The sequence below is a fragment of the Mesoplodon densirostris genome, chromosome 19 (assembly GCF_025265405.1).
Source record: "Mesoplodon densirostris isolate mMesDen1 chromosome 19, mMesDen1 primary haplotype, whole genome shotgun sequence".
Lineage (NCBI taxonomy): Eukaryota > Metazoa > Chordata > Mammalia > Artiodactyla > Ziphiidae > Mesoplodon > Mesoplodon densirostris.
Genome location: NC_082679.1, coordinates 3,709,565 through 3,736,742, shown reverse-complemented (window position 1 = coordinate 3,736,742; position 27,178 = coordinate 3,709,565). Strand labels below are relative to the sequence as shown.

The following is a 27,178-nucleotide window of genomic DNA, read 5'->3' as shown; positions in this document are numbered from 1 at the left end:
CAGCCAGCAACTTTTTCCCGTCATCTGGGTGGCTGGCGAGGCTGGTTTGGGACTGGTTTTCTCTGGATCCCAACCTGGTTCAGCGTGGACGCTTCTACTTCCCCAGAATGCCCCCCTGACAAGCTCCCCTCCCCACCCCAACCAATTCCTGTTGGCCTCTCCCCCGGAGCTCAGCTTCTAGCCGAGCCACCAGATGGCACCCTCCAAAATCAGATCAGAAGGGACCAGAGGCACAGCCCTAGGCAGGCAGGAGCTGATCCTCAGCCCCTATTTGCCGCCCTGACGCCTTGGCTTCCTTCTGGAACCAGACACATCATCTCTCCAAGATTCCTTCCCACCTCAACCCCACCCTCTCCCCTGCTCACACACCTCCCCTGGCTCCCCATGTCCCACCAGATAAAATCCAAGGTCTGGCTCGGCAGCTGAGGGTCTGTAGCCTTTCAAGCTTACAAGCTTCCCGAGCACAGTGCTCAGCTTCCCTTTTCCTGTCTCCACGCCTCAGTTCATGCTGTTCGTTTCACCCGGAATACTCTCAGCCCTAGCAGGTGTCTAATCGTCTTTCAGCCTCTTGCCTGGTGCCCCAGCCCGTTTCTAACCAAAGAACCACGGAAGCAAGCAGTTCCCCAAAAACAAAAGTTTTCCCCTGGGACTTCCCTGGAGGTCCAGTGGTCAGGACTGCACTTCCACTGCAGGGGACACAGATTCAATCCCTGGTCGGGGAGCTTAGATCCCACAAGCCACGCAGCACAGCCAAAAAAAAAAGTCCTTACCAGGGCCACACTCCTACAAGGCCAGCCCTTACTTCTCCAACCTCATTCCTTGCTACTTTCCTACATTTCAGGCACATTTTTATCCCTTTGCCCACGCTGTTCTCCTCATCCAGAACCCACATGGCTCGTTCCCAGATGCCTTCAAGTATCTGCCAGTGCCAGCTTTCCAGTAAGGCCGATTCTGACCACCCTGTACAAAATGTCACAGCCTGACATCCGGTGTTGCAATCAGGCCCCCGTTTTGGACCAATCCCGGACTCCCGTGGTCTGCCACGCCCCCTCTGGGCCAATCAGTGTTCCGCCAGGCACGCACTCCTGCACACGCGCACACCAGCCTCCCTAACCCCTGCTGCCCCCTCCCTCTGCTTTCTCTCCGCAGCACTACCACTGGCAACACATTTATTTTGTCACTGGGTGCCTCATGCCTCTCCTCCTAACATGTATCGGATCTTTACCTGTCTCATGCACTACTGTACCACCAACACGTAGGACGGGGCCAGGCAAGGAGAACAGGACCATGAATGGGCGAGTGAATGAATGAATGCCCCAACTTGGAGGAGAGCTCCTACTTGGCTCCAGCCAACTGCTGCCGTGCAGGACTGAACAGCTCGCACTGTCAGAGCCCTGTTTAGTCAGAAAAGTCAAAACCCCGGACTTTATATGTGAACTACCCTAAGTTTTAAATGTTGGCAACTGACTCAAATTTGTTTCAAAAGCAGTGATGGGGGGCTTCCCTGGTGGTGCAGTGGTTGAGGGTCCGCCGGCCGATGCAGGGGACATGGGTTCGTGCCCCGGTCCGGGAGGATCCCACATGCTGCGGAGCGGCTGGGCCCGTGAGCCATGGCCGCTGAGCCTGCGCGTCCGGAGCCTGTGCTCCGCAATGGGAGAGGCCACAGCAGTGAGAGGCCCGTGTACCGGGAAAAAAAAAAAAAGCAGTGATGACAAGACCCAAGCCCCCGACCCGATATCCACAGCCCCTACCGTCGCCCGGCTGACCCTTCCTGCTCTGTACCAAGCCAGCTTGTGACCACGTGGGCCCTGGATTGCGACCTCTGCTCCAACTGGCCGCTCTTCCTGAAGCCCCGTCCCACCCCGTGACGGGCAGGCACAGCCCCAGCACGGAAGGGGGAAGCAGTGCCCACCTCCAGCCAAGGACGCAGCCACTGAGTGGCAACTTCCCGACTTTTATTTGTGGTGCCTGTGCTTTATCTCGAAAATACCTTCTCCCCCTGCCCCAGACAGTGGGCCGCAAGGGGGCAGCAAAAATAGAAGACATCCCTCCCTATTGCACACGGACCCTATATACAGGCCCACCTGGCCGAGGCCGGAGGGACTATTGGCACATTCTCGGATCCCTGTTCACGAGTGGGAGGGGTGAGGAGGGTGGCATCACACGTGAGGGGGGACCTCTGGGCGGCCACTCTGGTCCTGGCGCTTCTTGGTCCTCGGTTCCTTCCTGGTCCCGCCTCCAGCCCCAGTCCCCCCTCAGCGACGTCCCCCTACCTGGCTCGGCCTCCGCCTCCATCCCGGCCTCGGATGGCCCCCCTTGGCTCCTGGGGACTCTGGTCTCCCCTCCCAGTCTGGAGGTCCCAAGGGGAGGTTATGGCTTCTCAGAGACTCCCCGGGAGCCCTGTCACTCGTGTTCACGCAAAGGAAGGGGTGCATGTGGCAGAAGCAGCTGTATAAATATGGGTGCAGGGGAAGGGCCTCCTCCAGAGTCACTTGGAGAGTTTGCTGATGACGCGAATCAGAGCTGCGTTCTCATCCTTGAGTCGCTGGTTGTCAGCCCGGAGGTCGGACAGGGCCTGCGAGGTGGGACGGGTCAGCCAGGTGGCCCTGGGCAGGCTGCACCCACGGCACACCCCCGCTCTGCCCTCAGCTCCCCATTGACATTCACCTTCAGCTCCTCCTCCAGCTCCGCTGCCTTCCGCTCCAGGGCCCTGCGCTCCTGGAATGAACAGGGGAAGGTGAGGACGAGGCACTGGGGGTCGGGGAGGGCCGCAGGTCAAGGATGGCTGAGAGAGGTGGGGCATGAGCAGAGGGGCAGGTTAGGAGGTCAGTGCGGCCCCTTCATCCAGAGCCGCCTGAGCCTGTAAGGCTGGGGACACAGCTGGCCCCACTGCAGCCGCCCTTACTCACGAATCTCTCCAGCTCCAGAAGGGCGGGCCTCTCTGCGAATCGCTCCTGCCTCTGGTGAGGACACAAAAAGAGCAGGGCTCAGAGAAGCGTCCAAACCGCGATGGCCACAAGGGGGAACCCAGCAGTGAGAGGGGGAAAGGCAGACCCCTGGCTGGCCCAGACCTCCCCACCCACGGCTCAGGACCGCCAGCCCCGCCCCTCCTGGGCCAGGCTCCGCCCCCGAGACCTTAGCTCTGCCCCTCATTCGCCCCTCACTGCCCACGCTCCTCCTCCCAAGGGTCCTAGTACCCCCGCCACGCAGGCCCCTCCCCTCGACGCTCTGGCCCTACCGCCCAGGGCTCCGGAGCCAATTCCCACCACCTCCAGGGCCGCGGCGTCCTCACCTGCGTGGCACGCTCCAGCTCCACCTTGAGCTGCGCCAGCTGCAGTGTGGTCTCGGTCAGGGCCTCGCGAAGTCGTTCGTTCTCACTGCGCAGCTCTGCATACAGCTGGGGGCCCCGGGAGGAGGGACACGGGGGTCAGGCTTGCCGGCTGAGATGCCGCATGTTTGCGGGGAAGGGGGGTGACTGTGGCTCAGGTGGGGCCGGAAAAGAGCAGGATGCCCGGACCGGTCAGGCAGAGCCACTAAGTAGGGGGCAGGAGGGCAGGTATATAAAAGCCAGCACGTGGGGGTTAATGGCACGATCGAGGGGTGGGATCGCGAACCTTCCTGAAGCCTCCATCAGGCTCTTCTGATTCTGGCTCTGGTTCTGGGTTGAGGTCCCGCTGCCTGCGGGAAGAGGGGCCGCCCTCGGGAGTGCTGGGGTGAGGGCAAGGAGGGCGTCATGGGGCGCGCCCACGGCCCCACAGACAGCCCGAACCCTTCCGCACCCTGTACCTGGATCCTGGGCTGCGGTCTGCAGGCGCCGGCTCCGCCTCCTCCCCCTATGGGCGGAGGTGGGCGTCAGCTTGGCTCCACCCCCAGCCCACCTCCAGGGCCGGCCCACAGCCCCAGCTCGCCCCGCCTGGGCCCCACCCCGCACCTCCGCAGGTCCCCGCCACTCCTTGCTGGCTCGGCGGTGCTCCTCGGCGGCCTGTGGTCCTTGCCCTTGGCCGTCGGGCGCCTCTGCTGGGGGAGGGGCAGGAGTCAGCCCAGTGATCTCTGGAGGGGTCCCCTCTGCAGGGTCAGGGTCTCTGGGCCCAACCCCCAGGAAAACAGTAAGACTGTAGCAGGAGGGTGCCGGTGGGCCCAGGACGACCACCTCCCAGAGACCAGACCTCACCTCTCTGGGCAGGGCCATCAGAGTTCCCGACCCCAGGGACTCGGGGTCGCCGGGAAGCGTCCTGCGGGAGAGGGGCACGGGGGTCAGAGGACGAGGGCATCTTGTACCACCCCCTGCCCGGGCACCTGAACCCTCTCACCAGGCTTTGCAGGCACGACTTCTCTGGCTCTGGGGCCTTTCCTGCAGCCTTCTCTGCTTCTTTAAGGTCTGTCAGAGTCACACCCTGGCACGGAGAAGGGGCAGTCAGGGGGTCCAGGCCCCCGGGCCCAGCCCCTCCCCACTCAGACCCAGGGGTCCAGGCCCCCAGCCCCTCCCCACTCAGACCCAGGGGTCCAGGCCCCGCCCACACCTGTGTGGACCTCCGAGACTGGCGCATGAGCCGAGAGCGAGCTTTCCGCTGAGACTCAGACTCCTCATCCCGCACAGGCATCTGGTAGGACCTGAGTGAAGGGCCCCGACCTCAGAGAGGGTTCCTTTGGACCCCGTCCCATCCCATGGTTGACACTCTCAGGGGGAGTCAAGTTCGGCCAGACGACCTCAACGCCAACCCTGGGACGCCTGGGTACGGCAGCTGTCTCCCCAGCTGCTTCCTGCCCCCAGGCCTCTTCTCCTCACCTCCGGCGGTCCCGGGAGTCCGCTGGGGGCGCTGCAGAGGCTACGGGGACATTTGGCTTCACCGGGGATTCAGGCTCCGGAATCCTGGAGGCAGGAGTGGAGTTATCCAAGGGAGGAGGAGGCCTGGAGATCTCAGACCTGTGTGAATGCATTCAATCAGCAAATGTTACTCAAGCCTGCGTTACGTGGCAGGCACCAGACATCCAGCAAGGAGCAAAAGAAAAAGAAACAAATGATCTCCGCCCCGATGAGTCAAACGTGAGCAGAAGAGATGCAAGCAAAAGAAAGGATAACCACAGAAAGATCAGGACACCACATGACACGTCAGGAGGATAAAGTACTCTGGAGAAAAAAAGCGCAAGGACGGGAGACCGGAGGTGTGCGTGTCCGGATGCTGGGGCTGTGCGTGCAGTGGGGCTGGTGGGCCTCCCCGAGAAGCTGACATTCAAACAAACCTGAGAGAGGGAGGAAGGAAGCCCTGTGCGGGTGAGTGGGGAGCCACAGTGAAGGGCCCGGGCAGGAGCGAGCCCGTGTCAGAAAGGAGGGCGGAGGGGTGGAGCGCGGGGTGGGGGCCGCCGGAGGCCGGATCACGGTGGCCTTGGAGTTTTACTGTGAGCTTTTACTTGATGCACCAAAAGGGAAACTGAGGCCAAGAGTGGGAGGCAGGGACCAGACCCCCGAGAGCAAAGGCTGACAAGACAGGGGCCCAGACCTGCCCCACCCCCGGCGGGACCCGGGCCGTCAGACTCACCGGGCAGAAGACTCCGGCACCTTCCGGGAGGGGGTGGGGGTAATTCTGGCAAGACGGGGCTCCCTGGCCTGCGGGGAGAGGAGAGGAGGGGGCTATTCTCCTCGACTAGGCAGGGTCTGGTCCCCTGCCCCTCACCCTGCTCACCTGAGTGGAGGTCCCTTCCAGCCGCGAGGAGGAGGCGGAGCGCTGCAGCCCAGCCCCCGAGGCACCCTCGGCAAACCGCCTCTCCGCAGGACCTAGGGCCCCAGAGCTCCCCGTCTTCTGGAGGCCAAAGCGCGTGGAGAAAGGGGCCTTGTCGGGAGTCTGGAGAAGGGAAGGGTATCAGTTACAGGGAGAGGGTCCTACTTCTCAAGAACTTCAAGTGTTACCCCCAAAAGGCCCACCACAAACTACAACTGGGGGGTGGGGAGGACAGGCACAGTCAGGAAAAGGCAGTTGTCCCAGAGGATTCTGGGAACTGTAGTCTTCACCCCACCTGCCCTGACAAGAGGTTCACAGGCTTTATGGCTACGCCCCCCACAACCTCCCAGGCCAGCACGGCCTCCCGGGAACCCAGACTCACCATGGGGCTCCTAGGGCTAGAGGGTGGCGGGGAGGAGACCCCATTGAGGGTTCTGGATTCTGCAGGGGGTGGCTCTACAGTGTAGGACGCAGGAGAGGTCACAAGAATCAGCCAGCTGCCTCTGAGCACCAGCCCTTCCTCCCTCAGACCCCTCCTCTCCAGACTGAGGACTCCAGCCCCTCAGCTCCTCACCTGAGGGGGCTTCTTCTCCCTCATCCTCGTCCCGGATTGGGGGCCCCCCTGCCCCACCAGGCCGGCGCTCCTTGGACAAGTCCTGGAGGGAGATCTTCTCACGGCTGCTCAGACGACATACAGAGCTCCTGGTGGAAAGGGGAGGGCGTTGGGGTCCAAGCCCTGGGGAGCCTCCAGCCCACCTACCCTCCAGGCGCCTCTCCCCTACCTTCGGTGTTTGCTGCTGGACGGCCCCTGGGGCTCCTGGCCCCTGCTCTGGGAGGCTTCCTTTTGGTTCCGAAGCTGAAAGGGGGAGGGGGGCCACTGGGGAGGGGCAGAACACGCAGACCCTCCTGGGTCCCACATACAACCGTGCCGGGGTGGACGTGGTACAGGGGGGAATGGGATGATTTGTGCACTCGCTGAGTTTTCCTAGACATGGCGCCCTGGGTCTCAAGTGAGTCGTCCAGTACTCAGGGGCCCCCAGGCTTCCTGGCCTCTACCTCCCAGGGGCGACCTGCCCAAACTTCCCCCCAACCCCTCAGCACACCCGGACACGGGCTGCCAGGCCCGGCCTCCTCCCTTAAGGCTCGCTGTCAGGCCCAGCCCCCAAATGGCATCTCAGGGCGCAGTTCCCAGACTGCTGTGTCTTCACACCTCGGAGCCTGCACAGCAGTTCCCCCGCCCCTCCTAGCAAACCCCTTGTGCTGCAGGTCTCCCTTCCCAGACACGCCCAGGCCTCGTCTGCGCCCCCACCTCTCAGAGACCCTGCTTCACCCACTAAACGCCCTCCAAGAGCCCCCAGCCTCCTCCCCGTCGCACTGCTCCTCCCTGGCATTCAAGCCCCTTCAGGGTCTGCCCCTCTCCAAATTCCGGGTACCATACGACTCCCCACCCCTGAGCCTTTGCACGTACTGTTCCCTCAACAGTGTGCGAGCCCTGGTCCCCAGGAAGCTGCCCAAGTCCGCCAAGCCAGAAACAGGACCATCTCCCTCAATGTTGCCACAGCCAAGCTTTAAACACGGGGATCTGGCCCTGTCTACCTACCACTCACCAGAAGCTCCAGGTAGAGGGCCTGGCCCCCAGAAGGCCTCAGGAGATGTTTCTTGCTACCTTAGAGTGCTTACTGTGTGCCAGGCAGGGTTCTGAATGCTTTTGTTTAGTAACATACATACCACTCATAGCATAATACATATTCCACGTAACAGAACACGTAACTCATAAAGTGCGCAGTACTATCCCCATTTTACAGATGAGGTAACTGAGGCCCAAAGAGGTTAAGTGACTGGCCTGAGCTCACACAACAAATCCATGGCAGAGCTGGGATTCAGACCCCGAGTCCACACCGTTCACCCCTTCATTCTGCGTTTTTCCAGCAACAAGGCCTGGCCCAGTGCTGGTGTTGTGGGGGGGGGGGGGTCCCAGGGGTGACAAGGCCCAGCCCAAGCCTGGATAGATGACTCTCATCTGCATCCCAAGGTCCCCCGGGGGCCCCAGGCCCCGCCTCCCCCTAGTGCCCAGCTGTGCCCCTCCTCCTGGCTCCCCACTGGGCCCCGGTCACCGGCCAGGGAAGAGCAGGTCCCCAGGGATGTGGAGGCCCTCCCTCCTGGCTGCAGACAGACACTCACGTCCTCCTGCTTCCGGGCCAGCTCCTCCAGCAGGCTCAGCACCTCCTCATCTGCTAGATCACAGGGACGCTGCCCCTGGGTGGGGAGGGGAAAAGGCAGGTGAGGAGGAGGCGGAGGGGCCCTCCCACCCCCCACCCCCCACCGGGCCCGGGGCCCCAGACCCAGCCCTCACCGCGTGCGTTAGCGAGTCCATGCCCCCGCCGTGCTCTGCCAGCAGGCGGCAGGCGTCCTCCACGCCCCAGTGGGCTGCGGCGTGCAGGGGCGTCCAGCCATCCCCATCCCGCAGCTCCGGGTCGTAGCCGGCCTGAAGGAGCAGCCTGGGGGCCGGGGAGGCTCAGGTCAAGGACCAGGACAGGGGCTCGGGGCCAAGAGCTAAGGTCGGCCAGCTGTGCTGTGGTGGCAGTACCAGCTGTGACAGTACCGAAAACAGTCCTGGGCCAGCGCCACGGCCCCAAGGCGCCCCCTCCCCGAAGTGACCCCCTCGGCCACCGCTTTGACTCCTCCCCTGGCCTAGCAGGCGGCCTCTGGAGCCCTGCTTCTTGCACCTGCAGTGCTCAACTCTTGAGCGTCACCCCTGGTTGTGAGACAGCTCCAGGGGAGGTGAGGGCAGGGGTTCCCCAGCACCCAAGCCTAGAGAAAGGGTGAGACCCCAGAAGGGGCGGCCTGGGGGCAGCAGTGTTCCAGGACCCCTCTGGCTCAGAGCAGCGGCTCTCAACCAGGACCACGCTGCCGCCTGGGGACGTCTGGCCGTGTCTGGAGATGTTTCTGGATGTCGCAACGTAGGGGTGGGTGCCAGAAGCATCAGTGGGTCGGCGCCAGGGATGCTGCTTAACATCCCACAGCACACAGGTGGGCCCACAGCCAGGAACGATCTGGTCCAAATGCCACCAGTGCCGAGACAGAACCCCTGGCTTAGGCGATTCTTTCCCGGGAGATAATCACCACCTTAGACCACACGACCTGGTCCAGGGCAATTCTGCAAACTCAGCTTAGGGTAGACACGCCTGCTTTTAGAGAACTGCATTTAGGTTCTGTGTCAGTGAGAAAGAGCTAAAGCAAGGTGGGAAAGGCGGAGAGATGAGGTACCTTGTAAAGAACCATTTTAAACAAAAGCTCCTCTGTGGGGCCCCCCAGCTCACTCTGCTCCAGCCGTGTGGGCATCCCACTCCTCCCCCAAGCACGCGCCCACCTTGGGCTCCGCTGTTCTCTCTGCCCAGTGAATGTTCTCGAGGCATCAGTGCCTTTCACGCGGCCAGGGCGTGACCACCCTCTCGGCAGTCACAACCTCCTCACCGAATCTCGAAGGGGACCTCCCCACCACACTCACTCTCCCCCAATGCCCTGTTTACATCCCTCTGGACCAGTGGTTCTCAACTGGGGACGACGCTGACCCCCAAGGGACATTGGGCAACGCCCAGAGAGGTGCCTGGTTGTCGTGACTGCGGTGGAGTGTGGCTCCTGGCATCTAGCGGGTGGAGGTCAGTGTCCCACCCCCATGAACAGGACAGGCCCCCAGGGTTATCCAGCCCCACGTCACCAGGGTGGAGGCTGAGGACCCCTCTCTGAGCACTCAGGGCCATGTGATGTGACCGGCTTCCTCAGTCACTTGTCTGTCTGTCTCCTCGACAAGGCTGCGAACTGCACATGGGCCCAGATCTGTCTCATTTGCTGCTATATCCCCAGTACCTAAAAGACGGCCTGGCATACAGCAGGTGCTCAGTAAGTGTTGAGTGAAGAGCATCAAAGAAATGTACACCTTTACTCTGCCACGCGTCTTTAACGAGGAGAACGTCAGCTAAATTCTTCCAAAAATGCAGTCCATAGATGTGGCTGTAAACCCATACTAAGGGGCGGAAGTGAAATTACAGTCAGTGAGTATCTCTAAGGCCAAAGCGTTTCAGTTCTGTGGCAGAGAATGAGGCTGTCCATGAATATCCACTCTCCTTCCACCTTTAATAATGGCACCCAGGGACTTCCCCAGTGGTCCAGTGGTTAAGACACTGTGCTCCCAAGGCAGGGGGCCCGGGTTCAATCCCTGGTCAGGGAACTAGATCCCGTGTGCTGCAACTAAGACCCAGAGCAGATGATAGATAGATAGATAGATAGATAGATAGATAGATAGATAAATAGATAGATAAATAGATAGATAAATAGATAGATAAATAAATAGATAGATAGATAGATAGATAGATAGATAGATAGATAGATAGATAGATAGATTAGATAGATAGATAGATAGATAGATAGATAGATAGATAGATAGATACATAGGTGGGGAGCCACTGCAGAGCCCTGAATGAAGATGAGGCCCCCTGCCCTGGGAAGACCCTTCTAAAAAAAAAAAAATGGCACCCAGCTTTCAGTGGGTTGCCTGCTGAAGTAGAATCTCCCAGTCTCCCTCACAGCTAGGAGTGGCCAGCTGAGAAGGGTCTGGCAAATGGGATGTCAGTATTCAGTATGTACGCTGCTTCTGGACTGTTCTTTTAAAAGAAATGGACATTTGCTCCTTTTGCCCCCTGCTTTTTCCTGCTGGCTGGGACACAGATTCAGTGACAGGAGGTGAAGCAGCCACCTGAGACTCAGGGGTGGAAGCCATGGGTAGAAGAGGGCACAGCTTCCAGGGCTGGGCACGTCACCAGGCCTGACCAGTCACAGGGTCCCACCCTCCTTGCCACAGGGATCAGCCCTGGGATGAGCAGGTGTGCAAGGCAGCCCAGTGAGTATCAGACCCAGGGCTTTCGCTGGAACTACGGAGGACGAGGCACCCTACCTGTGAATTAGGGGAAGCAGCCAGGATATAAGCCTGGAGCTGTTAGGCGTCATCTTAAGTTCCTCACTGAAAAGCTTCCTTTTTTTTCCCCCCAGCCGCACCGTGCAGCTTTCGGAATCTCAGTTTCCCGACCAGGTACTGAACCTGGCTCACGGCAATGAAAGCCCAGCATCCTAACCACTAGACCACCAGGGAATTCCCCTGGAAGACCTTTCTAAAAATTCATTAACACAGAGGTGAGCAGGGGTGGAGAGATTCATCTGGACTCCATGTATATACTAAATATAAAGTATAACATCACATGAGAGAGAGGGAAAAAATAAAGAGAGAACAGGGGAGTTTGATGATAAGAAGTAGAACCAACTACTGACAGGAAGAGGTGAGGCACTCAGAAATGGACAAGACCAAGGTGAGGATGAGAAGCAGAGAGTACACACTGCAACAATTTAAAATACAGATGCACCAAGCAACCTGGCCTTGAAATATGCAGCACAAAAATTGACACAACTACAAGGAGAAACAGCAAAAATCCACAATCATCGTGAGACATTTTACTGTACTTCTCCCAGCAACTGACAGAATAAGCAGATGAGGGGAAAAAATCACGACGGATACAGACGATCTAAAGAGCATGAGTACAAAGTGGACCTAATAACCTATAGGGGACGCTGGATTTAACAACACAATTTGTTTCCAGCTTACGGACTGGGTTATGAAGCATTCCAGCTTACACAGACTGGGGTATGAAGCAAACCTCAATGAATTCCAGAAATCTGGAATCATAGAGAACCTGTTCTCTGACCACAGCACAAGTAAGCCAGGAAGTGAGTACAGGCAGATCTCGGAGATATTGAGGATTTGGTTCCAGACCACCGAAATAAAGCAAATATTGAAATAAAGCGAGTCACATTAATTTTTTGGTTTGCCAGTGCATATAAAAGTTAAGTCTGTTATGTGTACAACAGCATTATGTCTTAAAAAATGTACATACATTAAAAAACACTTTATTGGTAAAAAACGTTCACCTTCATCTGACAACGTAGGGTTGCACGTAGGGTTGCCACAAATCTTCAATTTGTAAAAAAAAAAAAAAACCACTATTGGTGAAGCACAATAAAATGAGGCATGCATGTAATTCAACTACGACTAGAAAATCCCATGTATTTGGAAATTAATGACATACTTCTAAATGATCCCTGGGTCAAGGAGGACTACAAGTTGGAAAACGTTTTAAACTGAAGGACAGGGAGAAGCCTGCACATCAAGACTTATGGATGCAGCTAAGGCTGTATTTAGAGGGAAATGCATGGCTTTAGGTACATAAATTAGAAAAGGGAGGGAATGGACAAAATCCACAAGAAGGTGTAAGACAGTGAGAAGCAACAGGCTGGCCCAGCGCAAGGGGCGGGGGAAGAGGGAGGGTCTACACCGGCCCAGCTCACCTCATCACTTCGATGTAGCCCTTGGCGGCGGCCACGTGCAGGGCAGAAGCCCCCGTGCGGGGGTGCCGGGCCTCCGGCATGGCGCCCCCGTTCAGCCAGCACCTTGTGTCGTGAAGCAGCAACTCCTCCTCGGCCCGTTTGGCTGCTTCCACATCCACACCTGGGAGGACGAGAAGGGGGGATAGATGGGACTCCCACCCTGAGACCCAGGAAGCACAGAGTGGCACCTGGCCTGGTTCCTCTGCTCTGAGTGCTCCTCAGGGGCTCAGAGGGCCTGAACTAGCTCTGTTACTTCCCAACCATGCTCCGTGAAGCCCTGGGTTCCACTAAGGGTCTCTGAGTCACTGCTGGGGGCTGGGAGGATGGAGGGCGCAGGAATCTTACATCTCACACTTCCTATCACTACACATACAGCCCTTAGCCCAGCAGCTTTGTGTGTTTCGTCACCATTATCACTCACGAATAGGATAAACCAGGCAAAAAGCGACTAAACAGTGCCCGTACCTTGGGGCAACGGCACCTTCCCACCAGCTGCTGTCCCCTGCTGGCACCTGCACAAATCTGTGCGAGGCAAGCATGCTTCCTCACTCGCCAATTTCACTGCAGAGAGTTGGTCTCATGGACAACTGTACTGCATTTATGGATGCAAAAAGCAAGTTATGACTTTAAACATAAGTTGACTGTGGATCAAAACAGGCAGCCTTGTTGAGGCTGGAATATTACCTTTTGACTGTCACTGAGAATCTGTACTTTGCACGTTATGAACTATTCAGACGGGAGTCAAAAACAGTCTCTTCTAGGGAATGTGTACTCTTTCTCCTGGGAAGTGTATTAATGGCTGTTATTTTTTCGATTGTGAAATTTCTCACTCGCCCAAGTGCTGCACAGAGTTGAGCCGTCCTGCTCAACAGCCTTCAGCAACGTGCAGCTATGGAGCCCCTGAACTGTGGCTACTTCCCACTGAGACGCCTTGTAAATGTAAAATACAGTGGGTTTCTGGCTTCCCTGGTGGCTCAGTGGTTGAAAGTCCGCCTGCCAATGCAGGGGACACGGGTTCATGCCTTGGTCCGCGAAGATCCCACATGCCGCGGAGCGGCTGGGCCTGTGAGCCATGGCTGCTGAGCCTGCACGTCCGGAAATTGTGCTCCGCAACGGGAGAGGCGAGAGGCCACAGCAGTGAGAGGCCCGCGTACCGCAAAAAAAAAAAAAAAAAAAACTACACTGGATTTCGAAGCATAGAAAAAAAGAGTGTGCGGCAGCTCACGCGTAGCTTTTCATATTGATTACATATTGAAATGATGTCGTCTTGGACGTACTGGATTAAGTAAAATATATTACTATAATTAACTTCACCTGTTTTTGTTTTTCCACGCACCTACTTGGAAATTCTCAATTATGCTTGCGGCTGACTCTGGCTTTCCACCTGGACAGCACTGGCGAAGACGCGGTGTATGGCCGCTTGGCTTACAGCAGTACAAGGCGACAGAGGCAATGACAGGGTGCCCCTCCCCGCGGCCCCAGAGGTAACCACCATCACGAATCTGCTTTCATGAACGTGAACCTGGTTACACCCTTACTGCAAGTTGTAAATGCTGCCCCGGGGCTACCCGGAGGATCCCAGAAACGCAATCCCCGCCGGGACCAAATCCGTCCGGGTCCAGCTGCGCACTGGCGCCACCCAGTGGCACCTGGGCACTCGGACTAAACTCCAACGGATTACCTTAGGGTCCCCGGGCTGGCGGGGACTCCCAGAGGCAGCTATTCCAGGAATGTCTGGCTGGCTAGGGCCCATCCCGCAGGCGCAGGCTGGGGTGGAGGCCAGGAGAGTGCCGGGGACTCAGGGACCCCCCTCCCTCTCTCCTCCCCGACCTCCTTAAAGGGAATCACCTACATTCAGTCCTATTATAGATGCAGGCGCCTTGCTGCGGGCGGGAAAGGGCAGAGTTTGCCAATCTTTTATTCAGCAACCACGGTCAGTATCCTGCGTATTCAAACGCATCCTCTGCAATTTTGCTCTTTGCCGAGATGTGCCCATGTTTATTAACAGAGCTCTTGATGGGGGTTGGCAAACTACAGCCTGCACGTGCAGGCCACCTGTTTGGTTAACATAAAATTTACCAATTTCATTTCGGGACTTCCCTGGTGGTGCAGTGGTTAAGAATCTGCCTGCCAATGCAGGGGACACGGGTTCGAGCCCTGGTCCGGGAGGATCCCACATGCCGAGGAGCAACTAAGCCCATGTGCCACAACTACTGAGCCTGTGCTCTAGAGCCCGCGAGCCACAACTACTGAGCCCTCGTGCCACAACTACTGAAGCTTGCCCTCCTAGAGCCCGTGCTCCGCAACAAGAGAAGCCACGGCAATGAGAAGCCTGCGCACTGGAATGAAGAGTAGCCCTTGCTCGCCGCAACTAGAGAAAGCCCATGCATAGCAACAAAGACCCAACGCAGCCAAATATAAATAAATAAATTTTTTAAAAAAATTTACCAATTTCACTATTTTATTTATTTATTTATTTATTTATTTTTGGCTGTGTTGGGTCTTCGTTTCTGCGCGAGGGCTTTCTCTAGCTGCGGCAAGCGGGGGCCACTCCTCATCACGGTGCGCGGGCCTCTCACTATCGCGGCCTCTCTTGTTGTGGAGCACAGGCTCCAGACGCGCAGGCTCAGTAGTTGTGGCTCACGGGCCTAGTTGCTCCGCGGCATGTGGGATCTTCCCAGACCAGGGCTCGAACCCATGTCCTCTGCATCAGCAGGCGGACTCTCAAACTCTGCGCCACCAGGGAAGCCCAATTTCACTATTTTAAAGCGTACTACTCAGTGGCTTTTAGGACATTCACAACGTGCAACCACTGACCCTATCTGACCTCAACTTTCTCATCACCCCAAATGGAAACCTCGTACCCCATTAAGCAGTCCCTCCCCAGCCCCTGGCAACCACCAATCCCCTTCCTGTCACTGCGGACTTGCCTCTTCTGGACAGCCACCTGTTTGTAAGTAAAGTTTTATTGGAACACAGCCACACCCACTTATTTACATATCCTCCCTGGCTGTTTTCCCCACCACAGCAGCAGGGTAGAGTGGTTGCAACCTGACAGCATGTCCCGCAAAGCCTAAAATATTTACTGGCTACGGACTTCCCCAGTGGTCCAGTGGTTAAGACTCTGAGCTTCCACTGCAGGGGGCATGGGTTCGATTCCTGGTCGGGGAAGTTCCGCATGCCATGCAGTGTGGCTAAAAAAAAACAAAACTGACTGCCTAAAACGTTTGCTGACCACTGCTTGGATCACTCGTTTATAGATTACTGACTGATCCGTTCTCCCTTTGGTGTCGGCCACATCCTCTCAACACCGAAGCCTCGAGTTTGGAGTGCTCCGTCAGGTGGCCTAGGAGTGGAACTGCTGGAACACTGGGAACGTGGATCTCCAGCTGGAACCCGTGCTGTTCGGCTGGTTCCCACAGCAGCTGGAATCACCCACAGCCCGGCCGGCCAGAGGTAAGAGCCTCTGCCTCGCCATCACTGGAACTGACTGTCAAAGCCGCCCGTCTCTGAGAGTAACTGCCCCACGTCCATGTCCTGCTGTGGGGATTCCACGTGATTGCTTCAAATGCTTCAGAAACACTTCACGTGTCCTCCGTGCCCAGTTCCGAGTTCCTGTGGGTCCGACCATGGCCCTTCCGAGCAAGCGGCCAGAGAGTCTTGTGCTTGGACTGTGTCCCTGCGGCCTGGGCTGTGGGAACAGCATCTGCAGTGGAGCTGTTTCTTGGACCTGCAGGCATCCAGTCTCCCGCCTCTGTGAAGACGTCTGCCTTGTCCTGAGCCCTGCTTTCCGCGGACGTGGCTGAGCCCACAGCCCGGCTCCGTGGGCGGCCGCGTCACCAGGCCCGACCATCCTCCTTGCCACTGTGACTGGCTCAGGGGCACGCTTGTGACCAAGGTGGCCCTAAGAGCGTCAGGCAGAGGACTGTGGATGGCACTACGGATGCGTCGAGTTCTAGCCCCGCTGGGGCATCAGCCTGCACTGCTGGCAGCCGTGCTAAGAATCAACACCTCACGGAGAGGACCTGTCTAAGAATGAAGTCAGTACCGAGCTCAGCAGTGATGGAGCGATGCTCTTGACTCTTTGCTCCTCGATCAAACCACGCCTTAAGTCCATATAACTCCTAGACCGCGGTTCCCTAAGCCCATCAATTGTCTTCTTTTTTAAATTGTGGTAGAATACAGAGACTCTGCCAACCACACTCGGCTGAGGCTTCCGTGTGAAGGCAAGCATCACGGAGCCGCGGGGCGGGAGCCCCCCGATTCCGGAAGCGGTGGCTGCAGTGGTGCTGGCAGGCGCCGCCCACCCCCAGCAGTGCAGCAGAGGGTCTCCCCAGTAGGACCACAGGCCTTTGTGCCTGGTCGGCCCTACAAGCCAACATCCCCCAGCCTTCGCCCCGCAGAAGGGGAACATGGGCTGCTGTGAGAAGGTGATGTGAGCTCTGGGCACTTCCTGCAGCAACACACAGGATGTCCAAGAGATCACCCACCCCCTGGTGGCCTCCAAGCATTGCCCTGCAGACTACTTTTTTTTTTTAGTTTTTAAATTTTATTTTATTGATTTTTTATACAGCAGGTTCTTACTAGTTATCTATTTTATACATATTAGTGTATTATGTGTCCATCCCCATCTCAGACTACTTTTTAATGACAAAGGGAGGAAGATGCCTCCACGGTAGTCACCTGGGCAACGCCCCTGAACGAGGTTCAAGGTTTACATCGCCAGTAACGGGGCAGAGAGACAGAGCCTGTCCCCCGGAGGGACTCGCTGAGAAGGTCCTGCCCAAACCGCAGAACTGAAGAAACAGCCGGGTCCAAGCTGAGGGACCTGTGTGTGGAACAAGGGAGGGTGAGAAGGGCGAAGGCTGATCCAGGTGGAGGGAGCTGGACGTGACATGAGACCCAGGTGCGGGGAGGGACCCAGGGAGGTCCGTCCCAGAGGCGGGGGAGGGAGCATGGGCAATCGTGCCCAGAAGTTAAAAACCCCCGAGTCCACACTTTACGATTCCACTTGTACAAAACGTCCAGAATAGGCAAATCTAGAGACACAAAGCCAATGAGAGGGATGCAGGGCTGGGGATGACAGCTCAGGGGTGTGGGATTTCTCTTGGGGTGATCAAAATCATCTAAAATCGATGTGGGGACTTCCCTGGTGGCGCAGTGGTTAAGAATCCACCTGCCAATGCAGGGGACACGGGTTCGGGCCCTGGTCCGGGAAGATCCCACAGGCCGCGGAACAACTAAGCCCGAGCGCCACAACTACTGAGCCTGCATTCAAGAGCCTGCGTGCCACAACTACCGAGCCCGCGTGCTACAACTGCTGAAGCCTGCGCAGCCAAAACTAAATAAATAAAATAAAATTTTTAAAAATAATAAAAATTTAAAAAATAAAATAAAATCGATGTGGTGATGGATGCACAACATTTAGTGTGAATACACTAAAAACAAACAAACAAACAAACACCAGATCGTACACTTCCCAAGGGTGAACTGTACACACTGTGAATTGTATCTCCATGAAGCTGCTGAAAAGCCCTGGTAAATCTCAGTGGAGGTCGTGTGGACACTCATCGGACTGCTATCGAAACCCGCCTCTGAGTCTGAAGTTTTTTGAGATGAAAACGTGAACACGGGGAGGGAGAAAACCCCGGTTCTGCCTTTCCTTTGCTTCCCCTCCACCTGAGCCAAAGCAGGGCTCCTGGACCCCAGCCACCCACCTCGGCTCCCCCACCAGCACCTCCATACCCTGTGCAGCTCTCACGGCCACCGACACACAGCTGCCCAAGGGCGGGCCCTCGCCCTTCCCACCCAGAGCCAAGCCAGCAGTCTGGGCGTCACCTCGGACGCCCCGGCATCTACTTTTCACCAGCCTGCCCGCACCTCCTGCGCAGCCCTCCAGGCCTGCCAGGCCCACGGGCCCTGCGCTCATACCTTCCCACCCACTGAGCCCTGACCACCCGCGAGGCACTGCTGCCGTCACCCTCGCTCTGCGGGTGAGACAGTCACCTCCACGGATGGGCTGTGACCCAGGGCTGCGGCGGGAGGCTGGGTGAACTGGTGAAGCTGCTGGCCACCCCCCACCTGACCTGCCCCGTGTCCTCCGCCCCCAGCTCAGCCAGGCAACAGCCTTCCCCACGCACACTGCACACCATCTGGCCCCAGACGGCTATTTTTAGCGGGGCGGGGGGAAGGTGAGAACCTGCTAGAAGTAATACACACGCCCCCTAGAAAAATGAGCATGGCCAGACAGAGTTTTGAGGGGTCCTGGGCCCCATATTGAGGACACTGGGGCTCAGTGATCCTGAGCACGGGAGAGACCAGTTCCCCAGAAGCCTGTGCATTCCCCTACCGGCACCCCAGCAAAATTCCTGAGATCACCTGCAATCACGTAACGAAGCCCTGGACAAGCCTCTACCTCAATTTCCTCAGTCACTCGAGGATAAAGCGACACTTCAGGCCAGCAGTGGTTTGAGCTCTTATTCTGTGCCAAGCACTTCCTCCAATTACTCTAGGTAACCCTGCGGGTAGGTACTCACACCCCGCTTCCCATGTAGGGACACTGAGGCCCAGAGAGTCAGTGTCCTCGGAAACGGAGGGCCCGCCCCACAGCAGCCCCCGAGGCCCACCTCGGCGGGCAATCTCCACCTTCAGCAGCCCCTCCATGGTGTCAGACTCGGCCAGGTCCAGGGGCAGGTCCCCGTCACTGTTCACAGCGGCGATGTTGGCCCCGTGGCTCAGCAGGTACCTGGGGGCAGGGCGAGGTCAGAGCGGAGGGGTCTGGGCCCATTCTCATCAGGCCCCGCCCACCCTCCCCGCCTCACCTGGCGATGTCCATGTAACCACAGGAGGCGGCCACATGCAGGGGTGTCCAGCCCTCGTTATCCGCCTGGTTCACCGTGGCACCCTGCTCCACCAGGAAGCGCACCACCTCCAGGTTCTCGTCGATGCAGGCCTGAGGGGTGGGACAGCGTGTCACCTTCACCTGGTCCAGACCCTGCATGCCCTGCAGGCAGGACCCCTGGCAGGGACTGCTAAGCAGATACAGGGCCAAGCGGCCCTGACAATCAAGGAGAAGACCCAGATGGCCCTGGAAAGTACCAACCGTGTCCGTGGAGGCCCCTCCAGCCACCCAGCTGTTTAAAACCCCCCGGCTTCCCAGTGGTTAGGTCAGCCAGGCATCTGGGGCTTACTGGAGACCATGAGAGGAGGACCTGGACAGAGAAGAGAGAGGGGCTTCACATCCAGGTGTAGGAATCCTGAACGGTGCCTGTTAGATGAGAGGCACCCCACAGTCACCACCGAAGGAGGGGGCTTCCAGTGATGAACCAAAGGGAGGAGGCCCAGCCCCTCCTCCCTCAGACCCAGGGGTCCAGGCCCCCAGCCCCTCCCTCAGATCCAACAGATACTCTACAAGAACTGACCATGGCCCTGCCTTGTACCTGGAGGGGAGACTGCTGGACCCCTGGGGCCCAAGGCTGTGCAGGGCTGGTAAAGTCACCAGGTCCCTGGAAACCTGGAACAGAGTGAGGGTCCCGGGCAGGCCTCCTCCACTGGGAGACGTGACTGAGTTAGCGCATGCCCAGGACCTGGGGCCCGAGGAGAGGCAGCTCCCCTGCACCAAGGGTCTCCTAGGCACAGGACGCTGCACCAAGGGGCTTCCACGGGCATCTTCCCCAATCCTACGGCTGTCAGGGTCCTGTTTGATGGAGGAAGAATCAAAGCTCCAGGAGACAAGCGCTCTTGCCCAAGCTGGCACCCCAAGTGGGGGCCAGAGAAGGGATGTAGCCCCAGGCATGTGTGAACACTGGGTGGGCACTGGGACCTGAGCGAGGGCTGAGGGACAGGAGTGGACCTGGACTCCCCGGTCCTCAGGGTAGATTAACCTCCAGCTCCCTCACCTCTCCAAAACCGTCCATCTGGAGAAGGGGGAGGAAGCTACAAGGGCCAAGAGCATGAAGTCATGGAAACTCAGGCTGTGGAAGGGGGGCCACACGTGCCCTGGGAACGGGATGAACTCTGGGCTCCGTTTATTTCCATTTGGTTGTCATGGTGATGGGGGAGGGGGGCAAGGAGGGAGATGGGCCTTTCCCTTTCAAGGACCTGGCCGGGCACAGGCATCCATGTGAAAGATGCCTGAGGCCTGGGCACCAGGGATCCAAGAATCTAGGCCCCCAGCCCCTCCTCCCTCAGACTCAGGGGTCAAGACTCCCCCCGCCCCTCCCTGTTCAGAACTAAGAATCCTGGCTCACAGTCTTTCCTATTCCAGACCCCAGACCCCTGGCCACTAATTACAAGGTAATTTCAGGGAGAGGGTGGAATATACCGGCCTCGTCTAGCAGTTGACAAACCAGCCTGAGGTTGGGGCTGAGGCTCCAGAACTCCTAGGGACACGACCAGAGCAGGGAGCTGATGCCTGGGGACCTGCCCCACGCAGAACAGAAACCACAGCCGCAGGACTCACCCAGATAACGTGAGCAACTGTTCCGGTTTGCCTCTCTGGGGGTTTCCTGGGACCTGGGACTTGCAGTGCTAAAACCAGGCCGGTCTTGGGCAAACCAGCACGAGTTGGTCACCAGACACCCAGCCCTGACCCAAACCCCGGCACCGCTGCTTGCTGGCTGTGTGACCTGAGGCGGAGACTTGCCCTCTCTGAACCTCAGATGCCCGAATCCTTCAGGCCTCCTGCAAAGTCCTGGCAAGGGAGTGTACCGAGGGCTCGCCTGCAGCGGGAGCGGGAGAGGGATCCCCAGGGATCCCGCCTCACAGGCCCGGCCGGGGTGCTCTTCTGCAGGGTCTGGGCCAAGGGAGAGGGCGGCGAATGGGGCCTGGCCTGCAACGCAGGGCCACGAACCCCTTCAGGAAGGTCGAGGGGAGCCAGGGGCAGGGACGATGAAACCTGAGGCCCCTCTCCTGGGCGAGCCACGCTGAGACCCTCCTCTAGATGGAGGAAAACGTCCCAGAGAGCACTAGGGCCTCTGCAGGGCACAGGCCCGGGAGTAGGGAAAGGGAAAGGGGGGAGGAGTAGTACTTGGACCAGGGGCTGCAACTCCCCAACTGGATGCCCACGGCCGCTTCCTGAAGGGTGTTTTTCCTCCTTTGCCAGAGCCCTGCCAGGGAGGGGCTGACTACTGGCCCCATTAACAGATAAGAAACCTGAGGCACAGAGAGAAAAGACACTAATTCGAGATCACAAAGTTGAGCAGCTGAGATCAGAACTCAGGACTATTCCGCTTTGCTGAGCCGCTCCTCTTCCTGGGAACCTGAGAAGTGGGCCTCTTCCTGCCTCCACCCGACTCCCCTGCCCCCTGCCAAGGTTTCCTTCCCAGGGTCCTCTCTGGGCCCCAAAGTAACCAAACCCTAGTGGTTCCGGCACAGAAGAGGGCTGGGGACTGGACCAATTCGAGGAGACTAGGAGGCAGACAGCCTCGGGGACAGAGCTCTTCTGTGGCTTGTGCCTGGTGCTCCCACTGGAGGGGGGTGGGGAGTGACAAAAGCACGCAGAACTAGAGAGAACTCTGGTTGTGGGACATTTGGGGGGCCCTAGTTCAGAGGAACCCTGGAGACAGCAATCAGAGTGTTTTGGAACGGCATGGGGGCCCCAGGGTGGACAGAGAGGAGAAACAGGGTGCTAGGCCCCTTGGGAAGGTGATATGACGGGAGGCTGGGAGAAATGGCACATGCTGCGGGAGAAAGAATCTGCCCAAATCCACAGGAGGGGATCCAGGCAGAGAAAGCAAGGTGACCAAAGGACAGAGAGGTGTCCCGAAGCCAGGAAGAGGTGGGTGCTCTGAGTGTGCCCAGAAAAAAAGGGTGATGATGCAGGTCTGGCCAAGGCAAGAGAAGAGGTAGGGAGGAGGTGCCTAGAGAAGAAGAAACATCCCTGAGAGAAGAACTACGTGGGAGACAAGAGGTGGCACAGCCCTAAGGAGAATGAAGAGGCCATGAGGGTGAGGGGGGGCGGGGAGACAGCATGAAGTGACCCAGACCCGGGGAGCATCCCCTTCAAGAATACAGAGCCGGGCTTCCCTGGTGGCGCAGTGGTTGAGAGTCCGCCTGCCGATGCAGGGGACACGGGTTCGTGCCCCGGTCCGGGAAGATCCCACATGCCGTGGAGCGGCTGGGCCCGTGAGCCATGGCCGCTGAGCCTGCGCGTCCGGAGCCTGTGCTCCACAATGGGAGAGGCCACAACAGTGAGAGGCCCACGTACCGCAAAAAAAAAAAAAAAAAAAAAATACAGAGCTGGAATTCCCTGGGGGTCCAGTGGTTAGGACTCTGCGCTTCCACTGCAGGGGGCATGGGTTCGATTCCTGGTCAGGGAACTGAGATCCCACGTGCTGCGTGCCACGGCCAAAAACAAAATACAGAGCCTTGAAGGCAGGGGCTCAGGAAGGAGCATCCTTAGACAGCAACACATGGCACAGACCAAGGACGGAAGAAGTGGCGTGGAAGGCCCTGGGCCTAGCCAAAGAGGTGGCCCAAACCAGAGACCAAGCGGGGAAGCAGCACAGGCCCAAGAAAGAGGAGGATGCTGCTCCAGGAAAGTGATACCTGCATGGAAGGGGTAAACTGTGGGCACCGGTTGAGCTGTAAGTGTCACAGACTCAGGAAAGAGGTCCAGCATTAGATGACAAAGTAGAGGTGGAACCGCTGGAAGTGGCACAGGCGAGACTAGTAAAGAGAGCTCAAGGTCGGGAAAGAGCAGCGCAAAGTGACGAGGCTAGGAGGGCCTGGACTGAGGCCGTCAGCAATGGCTCGGGTCCAGGGAGAGGGCGGCGCAGGGTGGCAAAGACCAGGGTCAGTTCAAGTGTCTCAGGATCGGAAGAAGGGAGCTCGAGGTGGGTGGGCAGAAAAGAGGGCCAGCACGGGATGGCAAGGACCGGAGCAGCAGCGACGGCGCAGACCAGGACTAGCAACGGTGACTCCGAACAGGAGGGAGGGTGCTCGAGGTGGGGCAGACCCGGGGCGATTCAGGTCCCCGGGACGGGCCCGGGCGGGGGCGCTGACCTGGTGCAGGGCGCTGATGCCGTCGGCGTTGGTGGAGTCCAGCACTGCGCGGGCGGGCGGCGGGGCAGCAGGGTCGAGCTCGGCGCCCGGGCCGGGGTCGGCCGCGCGCAGCATCAGGCGCGCCTCGTCCAGATCGCCGCCCGCGCAGGCCGCCAGGAACTCGGCGGCGCGCTCGAAGCGCACGGTGCGGGCGCGCCGCTCCCCTGGGCCCGGCTCGGCGCCCGCCCGCGCCCCCCACTGCCGCAGCTGCTCCCGCCGCCGCTCGCGGGCCGCTGCCGCCGCCGCCCCGGAGCCCGCCCCCGGGCCATCCTCGCCCGACATCACGCCGCCCGCCCGCCCGTGAGCGAACGAGCAAGCGAGCGCCGAGCTCCGAGCCCTGAGCTGCCGCCGCCCGCCCACGGGCCGCCGGGATCTGCCGCCCGCCCAGCACCGTCCCGCGCCGCCCCGCGCCACCCAAGGATCCACTGGCCCCCGCCCGGCGCGTAACGTCACCACGCCATCCGGGGGCGCGCTGGGAAATGGAGTCCTCAGCCTGGAGAGGTGAATGGTAACCGCCTCACGGAAGGCCGCGGGGAGCGCTGGGAAATGGAGTCCATAAGCGGAAATTGCTCTTGGCAACACTCCGGCCTCGATCGGCCCCGAGGCACACTGGGAAGTTCGCAGCTCCGAGGTGTCGAAAGGAAACATGATTGAGAGAATTCTCCTGCGAGTGCTGGGAAATGGAGTCTAAAGGCCACAGGTGTGCCCCCCAGGGCATGCTGTGAAATGTAGTTCACAGCATCAAAAGGACGAAGAACTGGCCCCTGGGGACCTAGTAGGAAATGGACTTGACATCCCGGGAGTCCTAAATGGTATAGAACTAATTTTTCCATACACCTTACCCGCTTTCCTCATACCATGTAATTTATTTATTTTGGGTTAGTCTCCTCGCTTCATCTAGAAATAAGCCCCAGGAGGACAGGAATTTTTGTCTTCCGTGTGCACTACTTGCTCCCAGTGCCAAGAACTGAGCCTAATAAAGCGCGATCGGAAATAGTATTTTGGATTAATGAATGAATGATTGGATTCCCTAGGTCGTGGGAAACGTCAGGACACTACGGGAAATTGAGTCCGCAACCCTTAGACCAAGACAATCCCTGGGTGACCTCCCGGGGCATGCTGGGAAGTAAAGATCCCTGCTACTGATTGTCTCCTTGGGACGTGGAGCACGCTGGGAAATGTAGTCCAGGCTCTACATCCTCGCAAGCCATGCTGGGATTTGTAGTCCAGGGCGAGGAGATCGAACAGATGTGGAGGGTGAATTGCCTCATACATAGCACCATAAAGCATGAAATAATCCTTATGTTAAGCACTCTGCTCTTAAATCCTCATTGGGAAAGAGGCAGGCACTTTTAGACCGGAACAAAGACCCATAAAAAGCGCAAACGTTTCAGCATAACGGCGCTGAAATCCAAACAGAAGCAAGATTCTTTTTTCCTGGGACTTCCCTGGTGGCGCAGTGGTTAAGAATCTGCTTGCCAATGCAGGGGGCCACAGGTTCAATCCCTGGTCTGGGAAGATCCCACATGCCGCGGAGCAACTAAGCCTGTGCACTACAACGACTGAGCCCGCACGCCCTACAGCTCACACGTCGCAACTACTGAGCCCGTGTGCTGCAATTACTGAAGGCCGCGTGCTTAGGGCCCGTGCTCCGCAACAGGGGAAGCCACTGTGGTGAGAAGCCCGTGCACCACAGGGAAGAGTGGCCCGCACCCCCCACAACTAGGGAAAGCCCATGCGCAGCAACGAAGACCCAACGCAGCCAAAAACAACAACAAAAAAAAGATTCTTTTTTCCCAAGGGATGTCGGAGCAGCCCTACCCACTCTGAAGTCCCTGGGCTTGTGCAAAAATAATAATAATAATAATAATAAACTACAAATCCCGTGAGGCCTGGAGACCGTTGGGATGGACACAAAGGGGATAGCAGTCCCAGTAGCTCTTGGGATGTGTAGTCCCTAAATCCCACACTTCCCACTCAAGGTACACACCCACCTCCTTCTCCAGGGAGCTTAAACTATTCGTATGTTGTTACTGTGCCTGTATTTATGTGTGTTTCTGTGCCTGTGCATAACTGTGATAATTGTGTGTATTTGTGATCATGTCTGTGGCTGGGTGTATGCTGTTTCTGGATGCTTGTGTTTGTTGTGTCTGTAAGTTTTGGTGTAAATATGTCTGTATTTTTGTGACTTTTCTTCATGGGAGACACAATTTGGGGTATCTGCTCAACCCATACAACTTACTACGGGATGTGCTCCCACCATAAGTTCTATTAGGAATCTTTAGGTTGCTATGCTTAGACTTTAACCTCTATTTAACAAATTATATTCTACTACAATTGTTAGGAATTCCAGCTCTGGTTTAGGCACTCCTGGATTTGATCTTGCCTCTGCCCACTTTCTAGCTCTGTGACCTAGGCTTAGTCTCTTTATCTCTGCCTCTCGTAGCTGCTGAGATGGTGTACCTGGCCTGTCTCATAGGTAGACATCGGCTCTGTACAGGCACTTTTATATTCCACTCATTACAATTCTCCTCTGCCCTTCTCTTTTCCATGATGAAGGTTTTTTTCACTTCTCAAGCCTGCTGTTTTCTCTCAATGCTAGCACTGGAAGTTTGATGCTTAGCCTGGGAACTGCAGGCCCTCCTCAAGGCTGGTGAAAATAACCTCAGAAAGATAAGAAGATAAGAAGATGTGGGTTGGTGGGTCAGAGACCACTAACTGCCTGCCCATCAAAAATAGAATTCTGCTTTTGTTTGGAGCAGCAAAGCACCCAACCAGCTAAAGAGCGAGCAAGAGACCTAGTCATCTTTGCACTTAGGGGTGGCCATAAGATGTAAGTGAGCATTGCTGGGTGGGGCATCCAGAAAGTCTTTGGAAAGGGATTTGATTTAGCTGAGAGGTGCACGTTTCTGGCTTCTTGTCTTCTGCTGCCTTCCTTCCTGGAAGCGGATGTGATGGCTTGGAGCTCCAGAAATCATACTGTGACCCATCTGTGACCTCACAGACGGAGGCAGAACAGAAAGGTGGGAGGCATCTCGGTTCCTGATGGCAGTTTTGTTTTTGTTTTTTTTAGGTTTATCCACTTTTGGCTTTCTGTTTTGTTTTGTTTTCAAGAGCCACAGTGCATTTAAGCATTTTTAAAAATTGAAGTACAGTTAATTTACAATGTTGTGTTAGTTTCAGCTGTACAGCAAAGTGACTCAGTTATTTTATATATATATATATTATTAAGATTCTTTTCTCCTATAGGTTATTACAATTTTTTTTCTTTTTTTTTGGCTACACCCTGAAGCTTGTGGGATCTTAGTTCCCCAACCAGGGATCGAACCCAGGCCCCAGGCAGTGGAAGTGCAGAGTCCTAACCACTGAACCACCCTACTACAAAATACTGAGTATAGTTCTCTGTGCTCTACAGTAGGTCCTTGTTGGTTATCTATCTTATAGATAGCAGTGTGATCAGTGGGTTTTTTTTTTTTTAGTCTATTCACAAGGTTGTGCCACCATCACTACTGTCTAATTCCAGAACCCTCCCATCACCCCCAAAATGAAACACTATTCCTTTTAGCCATAGCCCTTCATTCCTTCCTTCCCCTGAGGCCCTGGAGGGCACGACTCTACTCCCTGCCTCTATGGATTTGCCTTCTAGAAGCTTCCTATCAGTGGCATCACACAGTGTGCGGCCTTTTGTGTCTGGCCTCTTTTGTTATGATTTGGAGACTCATCTACATGGTAGCCTGTATCAGAGTCTCATTCATTTTTTTTTTTTTTTTTTCGGTACGCGGGCCTCTCACTGCTGCGGCCTCTCCCGTTGCGGAGCACAGGCTCCGGACACACAGGCTCCGCGGCCATGGCTCGCGGGCCCAGCCGCTCCGCGGCACGTGGGATCCTCCGGGATCGGGGCATGAACCCGTGTCCCCTGCATCGGCAGGCGGACTCTCAACCACTGCGCCACCAGGGAAGCCCTCATTCATTTTTATAGCTGAATG

General features: G+C 57.3%; 1 protein-coding gene across 4 annotated transcripts; it reads right to left on the bottom strand.

Moving 5' to 3' along the window:
- Positions 1-1,938: 1,938 nt before the first annotated feature.
- On the bottom strand, positions 1,939-23,565 carry PPP1R12C (protein phosphatase 1 regulatory subunit 12C). Of its 4 annotated transcripts, none has more exons than XM_060085212.1 (22): positions 23,154-23,565; positions 18,971-19,101; positions 18,776-18,894; positions 12,111-12,270; positions 8,071-8,215; positions 7,899-7,973; positions 6,500-6,573; positions 6,292-6,419; positions 6,100-6,173; positions 5,682-5,840; positions 5,538-5,605; positions 4,787-4,924; positions 4,521-4,611; positions 4,311-4,394; positions 4,172-4,232; positions 3,932-4,017; positions 3,787-3,833; positions 3,615-3,708; positions 3,293-3,397; positions 2,906-2,960; positions 2,668-2,718; positions 1,939-2,575 (listed from the first exon to the last, which is right to left on the bottom strand). In XM_060085212.1, the coding sequence occupies exons 1-22, from the start codon at positions 23,472-23,474 to the stop codon at positions 2,553-2,555; spliced, it is 2,289 nt and encodes a 762-aa protein (XP_059941195.1). In that variant the 5' UTR covers positions 23,475-23,565; the 3' UTR covers positions 1,939-2,552. The 4 variants fall into 4 exon arrangements, with proteins under 4 accessions (XP_059941195.1, XP_059941193.1, XP_059941194.1 ...); XM_060085210.1 differs by having other exon boundaries at positions 2,910-2,960; XM_060085211.1 differs by having other exon boundaries at positions 2,910-2,960; positions 3,932-4,014.
- Between the last annotated feature and the right edge of the window lie 3,613 nt (positions 23,566-27,178).

Coding starts and splice junctions, on each gene's coding strand:
- PPP1R12C (XM_060085210.1), bottom strand. CDS start 23,474: ATGTCGGGCGAGGATGGCCCGGGGGCGGGCTCCGGGGCGGCGGCGGCA. Junction 4,612..4,786: donor GACTCCCGGGACCGCCGGAG/GTGAGGAGAAGA, acceptor CCCTTCACTCAG/GTCCTACCAGATGCCTGTGC. Junction 4,395..4,520: donor AGTCTCGGAGGTCCACACAG/GTGTGGGCGGGG, acceptor TCTCCGTGCCAG/GGTGTGACTCTGACAGACCT.